At 56.3% G+C, this 17,096-nt stretch overlaps 5 protein-coding genes across 5 annotated transcripts; 3 read left to right on the forward strand and 2 right to left on the reverse strand.

Moving 5' to 3' along the window:
- Window positions 1-195: 195 nt before the first annotated feature.
- Window positions 196-1,820, forward strand: PG997_014263 (uncharacterized protein; the record flags this gene model as incomplete). Its single annotated transcript, XM_066818577.1, has 2 exons — window positions 196-773; window positions 866-1,820. 2 exons carry the CDS (start codon window positions 196-198, stop codon window positions 1,818-1,820), a joined length of 1,533 nt encoding a protein of 510 aa, XP_066660765.1.
- A 1,358-nt stretch (window positions 1,821-3,178) lies between these two features.
- Window positions 3,179-5,591, forward strand: PG997_014264 (fungal cellulose binding domain-containing protein; the record flags this gene model as incomplete). Its single annotated transcript, XM_066818578.1, has 3 exons — window positions 3,179-4,318; window positions 4,433-5,398; window positions 5,424-5,591. 3 exons carry the CDS (start codon window positions 3,179-3,181, stop codon window positions 5,589-5,591), a joined length of 2,274 nt encoding a protein of 757 aa, XP_066660766.1.
- Window positions 5,592-7,004: 1,413 nt separating this feature from the next.
- PG997_014265 (uncharacterized protein) lies at window positions 7,005-7,784 on the reverse strand (the record flags this gene model as incomplete). Its single annotated transcript, XM_066818579.1, has 1 exon — window positions 7,005-7,784. The coding sequence occupies one exon, from the start codon at window positions 7,782-7,784 to the stop codon at window positions 7,005-7,007; it is 780 nt and encodes a 259-aa protein (XP_066660767.1).
- Window positions 7,785-9,403: 1,619 nt separating this feature from the next.
- Window positions 9,404-10,025, forward strand: PG997_014266 (uncharacterized protein; the record flags this gene model as incomplete). The annotated part of the gene is made up of 3 exons (XM_066818580.1): window positions 9,404-9,457; window positions 9,517-9,662; window positions 9,749-10,025. The coding sequence occupies 3 exons, from the start codon at window positions 9,404-9,406 to the stop codon at window positions 10,023-10,025; spliced, it is 477 nt and encodes a 158-aa protein (XP_066660768.1).
- Window positions 10,026-11,378: 1,353 nt separating this feature from the next.
- Window positions 11,379-11,609, reverse strand: PG997_014267 (uncharacterized protein; the record flags this gene model as incomplete). Its single annotated transcript, XM_066818581.1, has 1 exon — window positions 11,379-11,609. One exon carries the CDS (start codon window positions 11,607-11,609, stop codon window positions 11,379-11,381), a length of 231 nt encoding a protein of 76 aa, XP_066660769.1.
- Window positions 11,610-17,096: the final 5,487 nt, after the last annotated feature.

Here is a 17,096-nt window from a genome sequence, read left to right on the forward strand (position 1 = left end):
TTTTCGGTGCGTCCACCGCAGACCCAAGTCGATCATTTGAAAAAGAGGGAGCAATTCTCCACGCCCGCGTGCACACCACACGTACAAAAGTCCAGCAGTAGTAGCCTGTTGGTTCCCGCGCCCCCGGGGCTGAGAAACTGTCAGCCACCCCACGATTGACTGTCCTTGCCTATTTCGTTTTCTTGTCGTCCCAAGATGTCGGTCCTTGCCAACCATCAGCGGCTCGCCCACGTGAGCCGCATCTCGCAGCGCGAGACCCTCGCGATCCCGGCGCGGCCCGCCGCTGCTGTGCCGACTGCTGCTACTACTACCGCCACCACCACCCGAGCCCGAAACAAGGCCAACAAGAAGAACAAGAAGAACAAGACCTCTCGACGCAAACGCGCAAAATCCGCAGCAGCCGCCGCCGCCCCGCAGAGCCCCAAGCAGGTCACCCCCTCCTCGGCGGGGCCCGCCGTCCGCAGCGGCGGCGACGCAAACAACAACAACAACAACGAAGAGGACGACGACGACGACGACGGATTCTGGAGCCCGCCCACGTCGCCCCTGGAGGAGTTCCCGCGGTACCACCGGGTCGCGACCGACATCCGGATGTCGCTGCTGGGGCCGGACCCGGCGCTCGGGGCCGGCTCGGACGAGTTCAAGAGGCAGGCCAAGGAGATCAAGAAGGACCTGCAGCGGCTGTCGCGCTACGCGCGGCGGCAGCACAGTAACCCGGCGACGCTGGCCGAGTACTCGCGGCTGCAGCTGGGGCCGTCTTCGCCGCCGCCACCGTCGGCATCGGCATCGACGGGGGCCGCCGCCGCGGCCATGAGGACCCCGTTGGCGACGCAGCAAGAGCACTCACAACAGGAACACTACCAAGACCAACAGCACCAGCAGCAGCATCAGCAGCATCAGTCGATGTCATCACCCCCTCCTCAACACCAACCGCTCTCGTCCCCGCCCCAGTCCCCCAGCAGGCCCTGGCGGCGCTGCAGCGCGAGCACGAGTTCCGGCGGCGCTTCTCGGAGCAGGAGGGGCGGGACTTCCTGGCCGACTTCCTGCGGGTGCACTTCGCGCCGCACCGGGACGCGGTGGCGATCCGGCGGCGGCCGGCCAAGACGCTCGAGGAGATCAAGATGATCGGCAACGAGGAGGACGTGGCGGCGGGCGTGCGCCAGTGCCGCCGCCTGTTCAACGCGCCCGTGCTGAGCGACCGCGTCGGCTCGCTGCTGTACGAGGAGCTGCGGCAGGGGGCGGAGCTGGATCACAGCCACGAGTGGTGGCGGCTGGTTACTAGTGACGAGGATGACGACGCGGATGATGAGAATGGGGTGGGGGGCGGGGTGAGGCTGAATGGGGACGAGGACGAGCATGAGCATCAGATTGAGATGGGACGGAGCCGGGAGAAGAAACGGAAGAAGAGAAAGAAGGAACTGCCGGCGCCCGAGGAGCTCCGGCGGCGGCGCGAGGACAATTTCGAGCGGAGCAAGGCCGAGTTCATCGAGATGCGGGAGCTAGCCGCAGCAGCCGACGTCAGCAACGGCAACGGAAACGGAAACGGCAGCGCCGCCGTCTGCACGTGCGCGCAGCTGGGTGGCCCGTGGGCCGGGCAGGCGGCGTCCATGTTCGGCTGCATCGCGTGCTCGCCGCCGCCGCCGGGCGGGCGGTCCTCGGTGCCCAATCTCGGGGGCGCGGGTCGGCCGCGGCTGGGGCGGGCGGTGACGCAGTCGCTTGCGGCCGCCGTGGTGGGAGAGATCGACGAGGCGGAGCTGTTTGACCCGTCGTGGCGGGAGGTCATGGGGGGCGGGCGGAAGTCGGTGGATGGGGAATCTTGAGCGAGGTCAAGCGGCGGACGTTTCGCGGGGCGGAGAAGATTGCAGCGTCGTTGGCGGCGGGGTATTACCAGTGAGCGACATGGTGAACATGCCGTGCTGGTTGTGGAGGAACCATTTTGGCTGCAACGGCGAAGAAGAAGATGAAAAAAAAGAAGAAAAAAACGAAAGAAAGAATGAAAAAAAGGGGGGGTGTTTGGGGGGTTCAAAATGAGAGATGCCACATGATGACCGGCTATGAGATAGAATGTAACTTAGTGAGTGTGGTGCAGGTTTCCATATAGATTGTAAGAACAGTGAGTAGTGTGATGCAGACATCCGGATAGATTGTACACAATAAATGCAGGTAATCCATATACCGACCCTAAAGAGATGTTTATTTCCAATTGGCGTCCATAGTCATTCCCAATCAATTGCAGTGTTGAACTGATTTATGAAAACTCATGCGGTTGCAATTGGGTTGGCCTGTGACATTTTCCACCGTGCTTTAAGCGGGCTTGGGTCTGCCCCTCACCATCTCGATTCGGGTCTCCAGTGATTGACCTACCCAAATATAGAACTTACCCCTTTTAAACAACAGCTGCAGATCTTCCGCTCTTCGCGTCAATTCCTACTTACTTCTGAAGACATAGCTTATTTAGCATCTCTTCATGAGTAAATAAAGAAGCAATGGCATTGACATACATATTCAGGGAGTTCGCCCTTCGGCATCTCCACTTTCGGAAGTTAGCAAGGACTGTCGTCGCTGTGGGCGGCCCCTCCCTTCCCAGCTTTAGGCCAGTTGGCCCAGGCAGTAGCGCCGGACGGAATCGATCGCTCCGTCTCATCGGCGGCCCAAGCGGGACAAAACCCACCCCTTTTCGACCAGGGTCCGCGATTCGCGGGAAAATCCAAACAACTCGAGTTGTAACGTTGGCTCATTCCGGCGTTTCTGGCCTCCGCTTGTGGATCCCGTCTCATCAAGTCGGTTTGCTCCTCCGTCGAGTTACCTACTATGGCATTGCTGCACCGAGACTCTCTGCTTGCGGTCGGTCGCAAGTGTGGTTGTGGCGCCATTCGGGAGATGCCGAGATGAGGAGGAGACTGGAGACAGACGGAATTCCCAAGAATTCGGAACTGTTGTTGTCAACTCCACTGTGACAGCCCTGCACGCACCCATGCGGAAATGGTTCGACACGTCGCGCCCCGCACGCGTGCCTGTCTGTACCTGGCTGGCGCAGAGAGGTGAGACGTATATAAGGTCGTGCTATAACCCCCTTCCAACCTTTCCATTCCAGATGCTCGATGCGCATTGGTTTCTTGTGCAGCAACCATCTTTTCTTTCATAACCTGCTTCTTGCTGTCAATCCAACTTTGACGCAATGAAGAACCTCTTCGCCTCACTACCGGCGCTGCTGCTCCTGGCCGGCGGCGCCCAGGCGGCGGCCGAGAAAGCCGCGCCCCAACAGAAGTGGGAGAGCGTGAAGCTCGGCGGCGGCGGCGGCTTCGTCCCGGGCATCGTCTTCCACCCCAAGACGGCGGGCGTGGCGTACGCGCGCACCGACATCGGCGGCCTGTACCGCCTGAACCCGGCCGACGACAGCTGGACGGCCGTGACCGACGCCATCGCCGACAACTCCGGCTGGCACAACTGGGGCGTCGACGCGCTGGCCGTGGACCCGACGGACGACGAGAAGGTGTTCGCGGCCTTCGGCCTCTACACCAACGACTGGGACCCCACAAACGGCCAGATCGGCCGCTCCGCCGACCGCGGCGAGACCTGGGAGTTCGCCGACCTGCCCTTCAAGGTCGGCGGCAACATGCCGGGCCGCGGCATGGGCGAGCGTCTCGCCGTTGACCCGGCCAACCCCAAGATCCTCTACTTCGGCGCGCGCTCCGGCAACGGCCTGTGGAAGTCCACGGACGGCGGCGCCACCTTCGCCAAGGTCGACTCGTTCAAGGCGGTCGGCACCTACGCGCCCGTGCCCGGCGACACGACGGGTCTCAACAGCGACATCCAGGGTCTTACTTTTGTGACCTTCGACACCACCTCCGCCAAGGCCGAGGGCGGCGCGACCTCGCGCATCTTCGTCGGCACCGCCGACAACAAAACGGCGAGCCTGTACGTGACCGAGGACGCGGGCGCGACGTGGGCCGCCATCAAGGACCAGCCCAAGAAGTTCTTCCCGCACAAGGGTAAGCTGAGCGCCGCGGAGAAGGCTTTGTACATCTCGTACGCCGACGGCAGCGGTCCCTACGACGGCACCGACGGCGCGGTGTACCGGTACGACATCGAGAAGGGCGCGTTCACCGACATCACGCCCAGCATCGGCGAGAAGATCGCGTTCGGCTTTGGCGGGTTGGCGCTCGATGCGCAGAAGCCGGGCACGGTTGTCGTGTCGAGTCTGAACTCGTGGTGGCCGGATCAGCACATCTTCCGGTCGACGGATTCGGGCAAGACTTGGAGTCGACTTTGGGAGTGGGCTAACTACCCGGAGATGAACCTGCGCTACAAGCAAAATGTAAGCAAGACCAACACACCACAGCCCGTCATAGCATCCACCCTGCTTTTGCCTCTTGATACATACATTGTCCCAGAAAGAAGTACACGTTGCTAACCACTTCCCCCCTCACAGGTCGACAAAGCCCCCTGGATCGGCCCCGGCTTCCTCGACAACGACACCAAGCACCTGGGCTGGATGATCGAGTGCCTCGAGATCGACCCGCACGACAGCGACCACTGGCTCTACGGCACGGGACTGACCCTGTACGGCGGCCACGACCTGACCAAGTGGGACGCCGACTCGTGGGACGAGAAGCTGACCATCTCGGCCCTCGCGGACGGCATCGAGGAGACCTCGGTGCAGGACGTCGCGTCCATCCCCGGCGGCACCGAGCTGCTCGCGGCCACGGGCGATGTCAGCGGGTTCACGTTCAAGAGCGCCGAGACCCTCGGCGAGGCGCCCAAGAAGAACTGGTACGACCCCCACTGGACCACCAACGCCGGCGTCGACTTCGCGGGCGCCGCGGGCAAGAACGTGGTCCGCATCGGCAACTCCGCGGGCACGAAGCAGCTCGCTCTTTCGAGCGACGGCGGCGATACCTGGGCCGAGCACCCGGGCGCCGACACCAAGGCCGCCGCCGGCGTCGTCGCCATGTCCGCCGACGGCGAGACGATCGTCTGGTCCGCGAGCCCCGGCGGTGTCCTGCGCTCGCAGGGCGGCAAGGAGGCGTTCAAGGCTGTTTCCAGTCTACCCGAAGGCGCCGTCGTGGCGTCGGATAAGCAGAACGCGACGGTCTTCTACGGCGCTTCGGGCGGCAATTTCTACGTGAGCACCGACGCTGGTCTTACGTTCAAGGTTGCCGCGGGCGAACTGAAGGGCGCGAAGAACATCGTCGATGTCGCGGCGCACCCCGTCAAGGCGGGCGACGTCTGGGTCTCGACCGACGCGGGCGTGTTCCACTCCACCAACTACGGCGCCACCTTCGCCGCGACCTCGACGGCGCTCAAGAACACGCAGCAGGTCGCTCTGGGCGTCGGCAACGTGAAGGACAGCTGGAACGTTTACGCCTTTGGCGAGGGGCGCGGCGGGCGCGCGACTGTACGGCAGTGCCGACGGCGGCAAGACGTGGGTCGATATCCAGGGCGACAAGCAGGGCTTCGGCACGATTAGCAGCGGGAAGCTGGCCGGCAGCGGCAACGTCGCGGGGCTGGTCTATGTCGGCACCAACGGGCGCGGCGTGTTCCGGGCTACGGTTTCGTTGGGGGTGAGAAGCCGAGTGCGCGCCGATTGAGTCGTCGTGCTCGTGCTTGACGATAAGGGGAGAAGATAGGGGGTTGAGATCAATCACCGGTGGTTGCCTGCCTGGCCCTGAACAAGAGGGGCGCGCGGGCGCGGCGGATGAAGAAGTCTGTTCGTTTTGAGTAAATTCTTTGCTTGTATATATTCATTTCTATTCTTTGCTGTATATAGCTTCGATCTTTATGTATATGTTTCTCATCCCATCAATCGGTATGTTCAAGGGGGCTTGTGTGGTGCGATTCCTCATGATCGGACCTTACTACTACGCGCATGTACGTCAAATAAGACGAGAAACAATCACATATACATACCAGTTTTGAAAAAGAAAGAGCTGGGCAATCAGAAGGCGCGAGGGTTGCGTGTACTTACGAATGTGGTAATCATCGTGTTTCGAGTTGGTCAGTCACTAGCCCCTTTCCAACTCTTGGATCTCTTCTTTCCCAGTGCCACGGCGAAAGCATCCCATCCTGTCATTCCCTATTGATCTTACGTAAGAGGGAAACCTGCAAAGTTCATTTAGCGGTGATTTGCTTGCTGGAAACGTTACAGCTCTGGCCCGTCTCTGTGGCCAAGTGACTCGGGGAAGGGCAGGTGGTAATGCCTACCGGAGGGAGGTAAAGTAAGCAGCAAGTTGACAGCAGCGATCGTTCGTAGGCTGTATATGGCAGTGACTAGTACCTACCACTACCTACTACACTGCGGTAATGAAGCAGGGAGATTGGGAACTTGCGCGATTGAAGACGCATGTGTGGGAGCTGACGTTTCGATGTCCGCCGTCTAACAGGTATGCCTATCAACTCGTCGAATGTAGGACGTGGGATGCTATATGGTAGACGATGAAAGTTTGAGAAAGAGATCAAAAGAAGAACAAAAAAAGTGGTATAACTCCCGGAGCCAGGATTCGAACCTGGAGCTGCGTGCCCCCAATGGGGCATGAATGAGCCTTATCAACTCATGTGTGATCCCGCCATGTTACCAATTACACCACTCCGGATTGGTGAAAGTGCAGGATACTTGGCTCTATGAAGTCAGGATCCTGCTCGAAACCTGCTCAATCGAAACCTAAGACACGACGCTTTGGCATACTGTAGACGGGGGGGGGGGTCGGTGGGTGAGCGAGAGTTTATGTGTATCGTGGATAAACTAGCACTTTAAGAGTGTCTGTTCCACCAAGGTGCGACAGGCTCGTCAACGGGTCAACTGACTGATAAATGCATGCACCATTGAGAATTCAATCCACCTTGTCGGCGACCAGCGAAGTGAGCGTCATGAGTTATGTCCAGCATAGCCGTGAGAGCGTCAAATATATAAGGGGGATTGTATGTACATGCGAATGAGAATCTACTTTAGTCTGTGCAAAGCAGATCGTTTGACGGGTTCCGGCCGTATTCAAAGCTAGGTCAGATCAGTCGTCGTCATCCGACTCGTCGCCACTGTCTTCGTCATCGCTATCCTCGTCTCCGCTGTCGCCGCCAGATCCTCCCTTCGTGGTGTCGAACGGCTTGGCTCCAGCAGCGCCAGCCACCGGAGGACCAGCCAGGGCAGCCCAGGTGTCGAACTCGGGCCGCTTGGCGAGAGTGAGGTCCGCCTTGAAGCCTCCCTCGCCAATGTTGTGGAATGCCAGCACGCCGGCCGAGCTGCCTGGGTTCTGCACGGGCTTGTCCGACAAGGCCCAGCCCATCTCCACGCCCTTGCCCGTCCCTGCAGCGTTCGGATCGAGGCCGAGCTGGGCGCCGAGGCACCCCTCGCACAGGAAGGTGTAGGTCAGGAACGTGTTGTTGACCGAAGTGCCCTTGGCGATGGGCTTGACGGAGAAGTTCCCGGCGACCTCGGGCGGGTTGTCCTTCTCGTTGGCGGCCTGGCGGAAGGAGGAGACAACACTGGTCCCATCAGACCATGCGGCCATCAGGAGGGGTCCCTCCATATCGCCAGTCAGAGACCAGCCTCCCCATCCAGCGCCATTATTAAGCGGGAACGTCAGTTGTCCTATGAAGGAGTTGGTCGGGTTTGTTGGGAGTGCGATGCCAAAGCCGTAGCCTGACTTGGCTCCGAAGAAGCGTTGCAAAACGATGCCAGTCGCAGGGTCAGTGAACTCGTTCGTGACCTTCTTCTGACCGAGACTGCCAGTGGAAAGGGCAAGTAAGGTGAGTGTAATGGCAGGTACACGAGAGTGGTTGGGTGCCATGATGCAAGTGAAGTGGGAGGACGAGTAGGACTTCGTGGTCGGACTCGTGCGGCTGAGATGAGGTGATGAAAGTAGGAAGGGAGCTTGCTGTTCGTGATCGAATACTGCTTCTAAGCAAAAACACACGAGGCTTTCGGGCATATAATATATACTTAGTCGACAACAGGCTACCGCACCTCCGCCCGCAGATGGAGTTCATTCATTGCCTTGGTGTCAACACTGTCTCACAAGCCATCTATCTGACATAGTAGACGTGCCGCCAAAGGCAGCATCTCGACACCAGCCAATAAGATGTGCTTGGAGGGTGAATTGGCACCAAAGCAAGGAAGGGTCGTGCCGAGTTGCCGTCCAAAATGAATGGTATTGGGCGAAAATTGGTCAAATTGCTATTTTGGTGGAAGAAGAAACAAGCCAGGATGCTATTTTTGGCAAAGGCAGGTTTAACCTAATCGACGGGACGCTAGGTTCGTCTCAGACAATGCAGTTTCACCCACAGCGTCGGCAATGTGTCGCATGCTCAGCTTCCCTATCGGGAAAGACTGGGTTGGTTAGGGGATGGGGTGAGGTCGTAGTCTGGGGTTTGCAGACAGGGATCCAGGATCATGTTAAAGGTGGCTCGGCGGGTAGACTTGTCTGATTGAGGCATGCAAGTACTGTACATGGACGCCGCAGAGCCGCATGCAGCCTGGTGTTCGATCAAGCATTGTGCTCCATCCCATCTGGCGGTATGCCACTTGTCGCCTGTGGGGTTGCACCCAGCTGACAGGGAACGCTGGTCGAGATCATGTTGCCAAGTTGGGAAACGCGGATCTTGAAACTTCGCACGTTCCAGCGAGGTGCTGGCACTTCTACCGTTGTGCTTGGTGTCCAATCAGCTTCACCCATCTCGATTGACCGAATCATCACCATTCGGGGCGTTCCTATTGGTGATGCACATGCATGCATTTGGTGGATATGTTTGCGACGCGAGAAGGGAAGGTGTCGTGGCGCAGTGCCAAGTGGTGTTGAGGTCATTTGCTCATTAGGCTAGGCGATGACAGACACGGTACGCATCTGCAGTGAACAGAGACAGAAAACGGTCGAGGATAAAAAAGAAAAGCAACTACCGGTTCCTGTCTCAAGTCAAGATTCCATCGGATATCGTATTGTCTGTTGTTCGGTGTAATTGTAGCCGAAAGATTGAACATGGAAGGGCAGCCTTATCTTGACAGCCAATGTGGGCCTCGTTTTTCAGTTGGCCAGGGGAAGATGCGCCCCCTGAAGGAAGGAGCTGGCGCGGGAAAAACGTAGCTCCGGCGCAAATCCAAACAGCCAAACAAACAAGGCAGGAACATGACGCACGGGCTCCAATTGCAATTGCCGCGACACTATCGTTCGACGGCCGAAGCAGCAAGGCAGCCAACGCAACACCCTCAATCAAGATCGACTCGGCCCAACTGCATTTCAGCCTCGCGACCCGACCAGCAGGCAGATTATCCGCTCTTTACTTCTGCTTCTTTCATGCTAGATCTCAGGAAAAGGGACGCCCGTCCCCGTCCAACGCATACATTTTCTCTAGGCCCCTTTTAATCAATCACCTTGCTCGCGACTTTCGCAATCGAGAAATTGCCGCTTTCGCAATGGGCGCATGCGCATCATGCCTCGGCAATCGCAGGCAGGAAACCTTTGACGAGGTTCGTTCGGTCGCGACACTTGCCCTTTGCTGCCACTACTCTAACACTTGCTCAATCAGGATGACGTCTCCCGCCTGCTCATCGACGACCCGAACAACTTCCAATATGGCAGCTTCAGCGACCAGAACATGAACACCCAGGCAGACCCCCTCGAGTCGCAACGCGAAAACGAAGCCGTGCAAAAAGTAGTTGCGAAAACATCAAAGTATGTCACAGCCACAGGATGCGACGAGAGAGGTGCACACATGACAGGCAGACCTTGAGTGGAAGCTAACAACAGGCTTGCTCCAGTAACTTGGTAGACATTTTCGAGATTGCTCCCCAGGAGACACAGCAAGCGCCCCATGCCATGCTCTCCGGCCAAGATCTACGATTGTCCCGCTACCAGACCATCTTGGCAAAGCTGTCCACCGACGACGACCTATCATCTGCCGGCACGGTACAAGGGCATCTAGACTGGACCAGCGATGACGACCTGCCCGAACTCCAAGGTCACGCCCCAAGTATCAAGGACGGCGTAGGAAAGCCTCTTGTGGGGACCTTCTCTGATGCTGCTGCGGCTGCATGAAAGAGCAGGCCATGACCATTACATGTGCTGTCGTCATGCACACAATTCCCGCTGACATATCGCAAAGAAGTGTCCCAAAGTGGCTTAATTAGGTGCCAACGGTAAGCCGTACGCTACACTGCGACTCAGGAATTCACCCAGCGGGTCGGTCCAGTGGTTCAGTACAGCCAATTATGACTGTCTGCTGCGGCCCGGAGTACTGGTCGACGGGGTTGCGGATGGGGCCGCTCCCCTGTGCGACACACGGGGTCGAATTGGATGGATCTTTGCTGCACTTTCACCGCTAACTGGCTGCTATACAGCCAATCATTTTCTTCTTCTGGGTCTCGCTGGCCATGAGATCCATTGAGTTGTAGCCACGTGCCCGCTTACTCCCCTCCTACGGGTGGTGGAGTTGTATAAGAAGACAGGCAGTTCTAGCGCACATTTTTTCTCTCTGTCAATATCATCTTGTTCTGCAAAAAACACCGCAGCGTATTTGTCGTCCGACTCCGTGGGCCCGTGGCTGCATCGTACGTACGGCCGAAAGAATCGTTTGTTTACCGCTGCAATCTCGTGCACAGTAGCAAAGGGCGGTGCGGAACCCTGCGCGAGCGACGGGAATCGACCACTCATGTGGACCCTCGGGTGAGCCCGACCCATCAGCGTCCACTTTCGCCCACTTTAGCCCGCAGCTCTCCTGCCACTGGCTTCCTGGCTGCTGGCGGCTTTCTCCAGGCTAGCCAGGGCTTCTTGGATCGACCTGCGTGATCAGTATGGCGACCCCTCCGCTCCCTGTCCACGAATAGGCGTTTTCCTTGAATTATTGTGCATCGGCAGAGAAAATTCCAACCCTAGCAAAGTCTCTGTTCTCCTCTTCCCCTACACCGGCTGCCCTGGGCTGCATCTGTCGTGAACGATGGGCCTAGGAAAGCAGTGCAGACGACTTTCGGTTATTTCCCCGCCCCTCTTGATACAGTTTTGCGCCGACCGAAAAAGACAGAATGTTGTGTTTCCCATGGAACTGCCGGACGCTGCTCGAAACGATAAGCAGTGATGCGCTGCGGGCCGCTTGGCAGGAGACGAGATATTTTCACCCCAGCGACGACAACTCGGCAACCAGACCACACGGAGCAAAAAATTTCGATCAATGCTGCATGGAAAGAGGGCTATTTATCCTATTCATTTAAAAAGACCGTTGTTCCAACTCGACCGAGTTCCCAGAAGCAAATACACGATCGTGACGGGCCAAGCCTGTAAGTTCCTACACACCCCGATTTTCCCACCCTTGATTCACTTGATCTTGTTCTAACACGTTGCCCTAAAGATTGACTGCCTAGCTGATCGAATTCACCTGCTCGACATCCAGAGAGCTCAGAGCGTCTCGTGGACTCTCTGGTAGTGCTGTTGCTCCAATCCCTGAATCACAGACTCCACGTCCATTATATCTCTCTCGGCTCGCTCGATCGTCGCGCTTCGATTTCCCTCCCTCTGCCACCGATATATGTCGCTCTGGAGCTTGGTGTACTTGCGCTGCTTCTTCTCGATGTCTTTGCAGATTTTGCAGCGGTCTTCCTCGAAGGTGGTTTCGTACACTAGCTTCATGCCGCAGGTCTCGCCCTACCGACACCACTCGACATTAGTATGACTTCTCCAAGTCCACGACGACCCGAAGTAACGAACCGTTCGATATTCCTTCGGGCATTGCTGCTTGAAATGCCCCCAGCGCCACCAGCCACAGCTCCATCTCGTCTGTTGGAAGTAGCACATTGTGTTGCTTGAGGTGTATAGTGTTGACTATATTGCTCTGTCGAGGTCAGCATGTCTATACGTGGTGACCCTTATAAAAGTGGAGACGAAAGCGCGGATATACTAACCACGGACTCAATCTTCAATAGGATTGATGATTGGATCCTCCGTTGCTTCAAACAAGCAGTTAATGTCTTTTTCGATGTCCGAGTTGTCGACTGTCGAGATGTTGATGGCGTATCGGCAACAGATGGGATCAGGAAACCCCTTTATACTTATAATGCGTCGACTTCACAAACACCCCACGCTGCTGTTGGTTCTCTTCAGAGGCATCGTTTCGTGAGGCTTTCCTGATAATAGGCGTTGGCTAAAGACGTTTGTCACTGTCCAACCCTACCCAACATATCCACGAGTCGCCTTTGGTGGGGAAAACCGATCTGTCCGATCTGATTGGATTAGTCTGTATCTGCCCAATTCGTTCGACAGAGGCCCTTTGACGGAGTGCCACGTCTCGATCCAAGACCGGGAAAATGCCCCACCTTGCCATCGCTGTCCAGCTGCGGGTATTAAGTGAGGTATGTATAGGAATACCTTTCTTGTACAAGTACCCTGCCCTGTGCCCGCTTCTTTGTACTTTGCTAATCCCTCACTTCCAGGCCCTTCGAATGCGTCTTTGCCGCCACGGTCCACTTCGGATGAAGACTGACATGCTGTGCGCTTGCTTGTACCTGCCTGTGGCATGCATGGTTGATCCCGCGCCATTCTCCAGCCCCCTTCCTCTGGACCTTGTTGCACAAAAAGCGCCATGTACGCTATCAAGGTTAGACGCGGTTCGGACCTTGCCCAGCCCGGCCACGAATGTGTTGTCCAGAGCAGGCATGTCTGAAAGGTCACGGGATACCGGCTCTTCGACATCACTCCTTGCCCCGGTGGTCATGGACAGGCTCATGCCGATACCAACGTCGTCCGCAAATTACCATGTCGAAGAGGTATCTACTTGGGTTCGGGAGTCTCGACATACCTGAAGTGGATATCCCATACAATACAGGGTTCGACGCCCGCAGTGTCACAGTATTGGCTTTGCTACCTTATACATGGTGAGAATCCCTTCCGTGGAGCCTGAGCTTGGCCTGGGCTAATGATAACCGTCATCTGTGTGTTGTCCGCTTCCAGCAAGCCACCTTCGGAACAAAACGTTGTTCCTGATGCAGTTCTGGAAGGACTTGCAGCCAACACTGTTACAGCACATCTACAACAAAAGGAGGAGGTCCATACCCGCAACAGATGTCGACTCCGTTTGCTCAAAGAGAGACACTATCGATCCATAGTGTGTGCCCGTACAATGACCGATGACAACACATACACACTCGAGACTCTGCATTAGCGACCTGGCTTTCTCATGCGCGGTGACGGAGGCAACGAACCCCTGACTTGGACAGCAACCAGCCTTGTGTTCCCCGGCCACCGACGGAGCCCAGATAAGGTTCATGCTCGTCCCACAAGGGACTACGAACCGATGGGGGATACGGTACCTTTGCATTCACGTGGGCAACACCCTTTATGCCTGCCCGGAAAGGTTCACTTCGATCTCAGCTAATCTCGAGTTGAAAGGAATCAGACGGGGTGGTGGGATCTTCATGGATCCGGTTAGGCAATGGCCAACGTGGCCGGCCCATTCCTTGACCTACCACTCCACCTTGTTAGTTCGAGGCGTATTTTGGGCCGTATCGGTCGTGGGATGGTGGCGTCCGGTATTTCTTCATTGCATATGTTTCATCCCTGGTAAGTCTGATGCCTGGTTCACACTGACTTGACTCACAGGATGCAACGCGTCGTAGCATACACCTACCTATTCCGGGACTGCAGGACCAACAAAACCCCCAAACGCAGTCTCGCATCTCGGTGACGCATATTGCTGCCCACTGGCCGGACCAGATATTGAATGTGAACTCGCCTGCCCTATCCGTCGTCAGCCGGCCTACACCGCTTCTCAGCCACGGTGTGACCAGGCGTATATACATGCAATAATCTAGACATGATCTCAGCAAATCCCTATCCGGCGTTGGCTGGATGGGCTTCATTGGGCTCAAATGTGCCGTCGCCTTGTACTCACACAACAAGCTTCCGTTAATCTCCTATTGACCCTTCGGAAAAGCCATGACGCTGCGGTGGAAACACACCGGGGCGCCGTGGAACGTGATACCATGACACGATTCCAATGCATATGCCGTGAAGCCATCCGGCAACGAGCCCGCAATCCGGGATCTGCCCATGAACGCCTTACGACCAGCATAGTATATACGACTTGACAGAGGTCTAGATGCAATGGCTGGGTTATAGGATTTTCCATTAGTGAGGCTCGTGTTTCGGTGACAGAATTGTACACCACATGAATCACTGCTCATATGCGCGCACAAGATGCTGTACAACAAATGGTGCCCAATATACCCCGGCATGCAATAACATCAAAACGGATTTCCAGACAACGCTCGATCAAGTAAACACGTCGCGTCTTCAAAACAGACTTTTGGAACAAAGGGACTTTTCCCTCTTCTCCTCGGCCTTTTCATGGGCTTGGCCTGTTTGAGGCCTGTCAACAACACCTTGGCCGCCCGAACGGGCCATGTATTGTTGGCCAGCCTAATCTGGCAGACCATCGGCCAGTCTTGGCACTTCAGGTTCGAACGAACTTCGAGAACCCCGTATATTCTAGCTTCATTACGGGTCAAGCCTGTACCATCCATAGCTGTCTGATAATCCAATACCAGCTCGCCTTTATTCGAAACAACGAACCGGGCTTTTCCTCGGATATTATATCCATCCGGTACCCAGCAGCTAAACAAGATGCACCGCATACATACGATAAGCCAATGACCTAATGGTCTTGAAGTGACAAGTGGGATACTTTCTGCACGTTGTATGGGGGTATTTTGCGTAATTCTGTTGCAGAAGCCCAAAATTCACCCGCATCGAAACCCCGTTGAACAATGGGGGAAGCACCGACCAATTGCCCAATCCCAATCCGACGGGCATACACAAGACTGCAGCAATGCCTTCCTCTTCTGGATCCCTCTTCTTACAGTGCTATCAATCAAGGTGCTTATTGCGTTTGGGGAAACAGCACGTCACCCTGTTACCCTTGGAGGGCAGGGATGATGGGGTATGAAGCACTACCTCCGAGGAACACTCCACCTACCCCTTCTGCAAACATGTTGCGATTGCAGACTTCCTCGAACTCTTGCGAGGGCCGCGGGTGTAGGACGCGTTCTGGGATTTAAGCCTCTTACAGGGCCTCCTTTTCTCGCAAGGAACCGCACTGGCCACATGACCAGACAAGCAGCCTAATGTACACAATTTGGGGCCGCTGCGGGATGTGCCAGGGGTCCGCAGGCCGGTCGACCGCAATAGTGACCCCTTCCTGTGGAGCAGTCCTCCACTCGCACGCCCATACCCACTTACACACACCCTGTCACACACGGGCACACATTGGCACACACACACACACACACACACACAGTTCAATACCCTACCAATACCTACCAATACCTACCAATCCTACCAGAAACTCACAGGGACGACGTACACACACACCCCTCGCACAAGCACCCGGGCACACCCCCATCCCTCTTATATTGACCGATGAAGAGGCAGATCAAAAGGCATGGACCACTTGGAAGCAATGGAACAGTTGCCGGAGAGGAGGGAAACTGTTGAGCTCTCTCAGCGCAACGAAAGCCAAGCCCGTGCTCTGGGTTGAATGCTGCACCACCACACGACTATATTTATAGTCGACGTCATTCGCTGAAATGCCCCCATCGCCATTTTGATGGCTGACACTCGATCCGGCAAGCGTTGAGCTCTGAGTCTCTCGCTACAGCGCCCAGGCTCCTCTCCTGCGCGTCTCCCCCTCTCGTGAATCACAGGCATACGACATTGGTGAATCAATCTTCGATGGGGAAGGAAAGCCCAACAACAGTTGAGGGAAAGAGAAGGGGACAGACAAGACTGTAACTGGATATTTTCATCGGCTCTAGCTTGTGTCTTGATTTCCCCATCTTCCCCCATTGCGCTGGCGTCGGTGATTGGTAGGGGTTGAGTTGTCTATGGAGAACAACGACGTCTTTTCTGACACTTTTCGGAGAAAGCAGGGCTGCTGATTGGAACGGCCATACTGGCGGCTGTTTGACTCCTCTTATTGCTACCGACAGGGCCTGCCTTGCCAGCCGAAGAAGGGGGACGGGTCTCCTCTTTTTCTGGCCCTTCCTCTCCTGCTTCCTTGTCCAGCCCAACCCCCTGTCTTGTCCAGAGATGCTTCACGGACGCAGGGCGGAAAAGCAAAAGGAAAGAAAAAACAGGTATAGAACTTTCTTCCCCCTCGTGTTTCCTTATGACGCACGCACGCCCCCTGTCTGACTACCTAACTACGAAACGTATAGTAATGGATTCGCCAATGCACCCCAACTGCTAACGATCCAGGAAAGAACGAAGAAGATTATGTATTTAGTTACCAGGGCTTGTTTCCTCGACATGGGGATTATGAAGCCGCAGTCCGATGCCTGCTGGATTGAGGCCCAATTCGAGACGACAATTCATCCCAACCGCCTCCCATTGGGCGCCGATTGCCCTTACGCGGGAACGAACGATGCAGGTTTTGCAGCATTGCAGGGCAAACGGGGTGGGCAGAAGGGTTGCGGTGCCAAAGGACGAAAAGGTCGCAGCCGGCCGGCCGGCCGGCCAGGGAAGAAAAAGCATGCAGGCCTTATGCGGCCTTCTGGCAAGGCCCGTGAACTCCTCTGTTGTTGGTGCGTTCAGCAAGAAAGCGAACAGCAAACAAGACAACCGAGCCACTGCAGAAAGCCAGATGAGATTGGCAGAAACATTGACTGGAAAAACCTGGATTTGATTCTTCTTTTGCTTCTTGCGCCACGAGGTAGGTCTCTAATTCTCCTATTCTCCTTTCCTGTGCGCTGCCGTTACATACATGTCCCGCCTGCACTCGGCAACCAAATGTTTGCAGTACTTGGATTGCATCATGTCGGCATGTGAGGTAGCAGTAGTGTGTACAATGGACAGACGGGGAAGAAGATCCCCAAACCGGTCGATGAAGAATCGGGATGATCAAACTTGGCAAGCCGAGATTTGGGGGATATTTATGTAATTATGCCTTCTGAGGCTGACCGGGTTAAATGTCCAGGGGCATTTTAGCCAGCCATCCCGGGACTTGTGAGACATGCATCATCGCGTGCTGGCTAGGTCGTTGGACATGGGGGATTACATAAGTATGGGCGGGCAGATGGAATGATCCCTGGATGGACTGACAAGGAACACCCGCCATTCGCCTTC

The sequence above is a fragment of the Apiospora hydei genome, assembly GCF_038363865.1.
Source record: "Apiospora hydei strain CBS 114990 chromosome Unknown utg000010l_segment0_segment0, whole genome shotgun sequence".
In the NCBI taxonomy this organism is placed as follows: domain Eukaryota; kingdom Fungi; phylum Ascomycota; class Sordariomycetes; order Amphisphaeriales; family Apiosporaceae; genus Apiospora; species Apiospora hydei.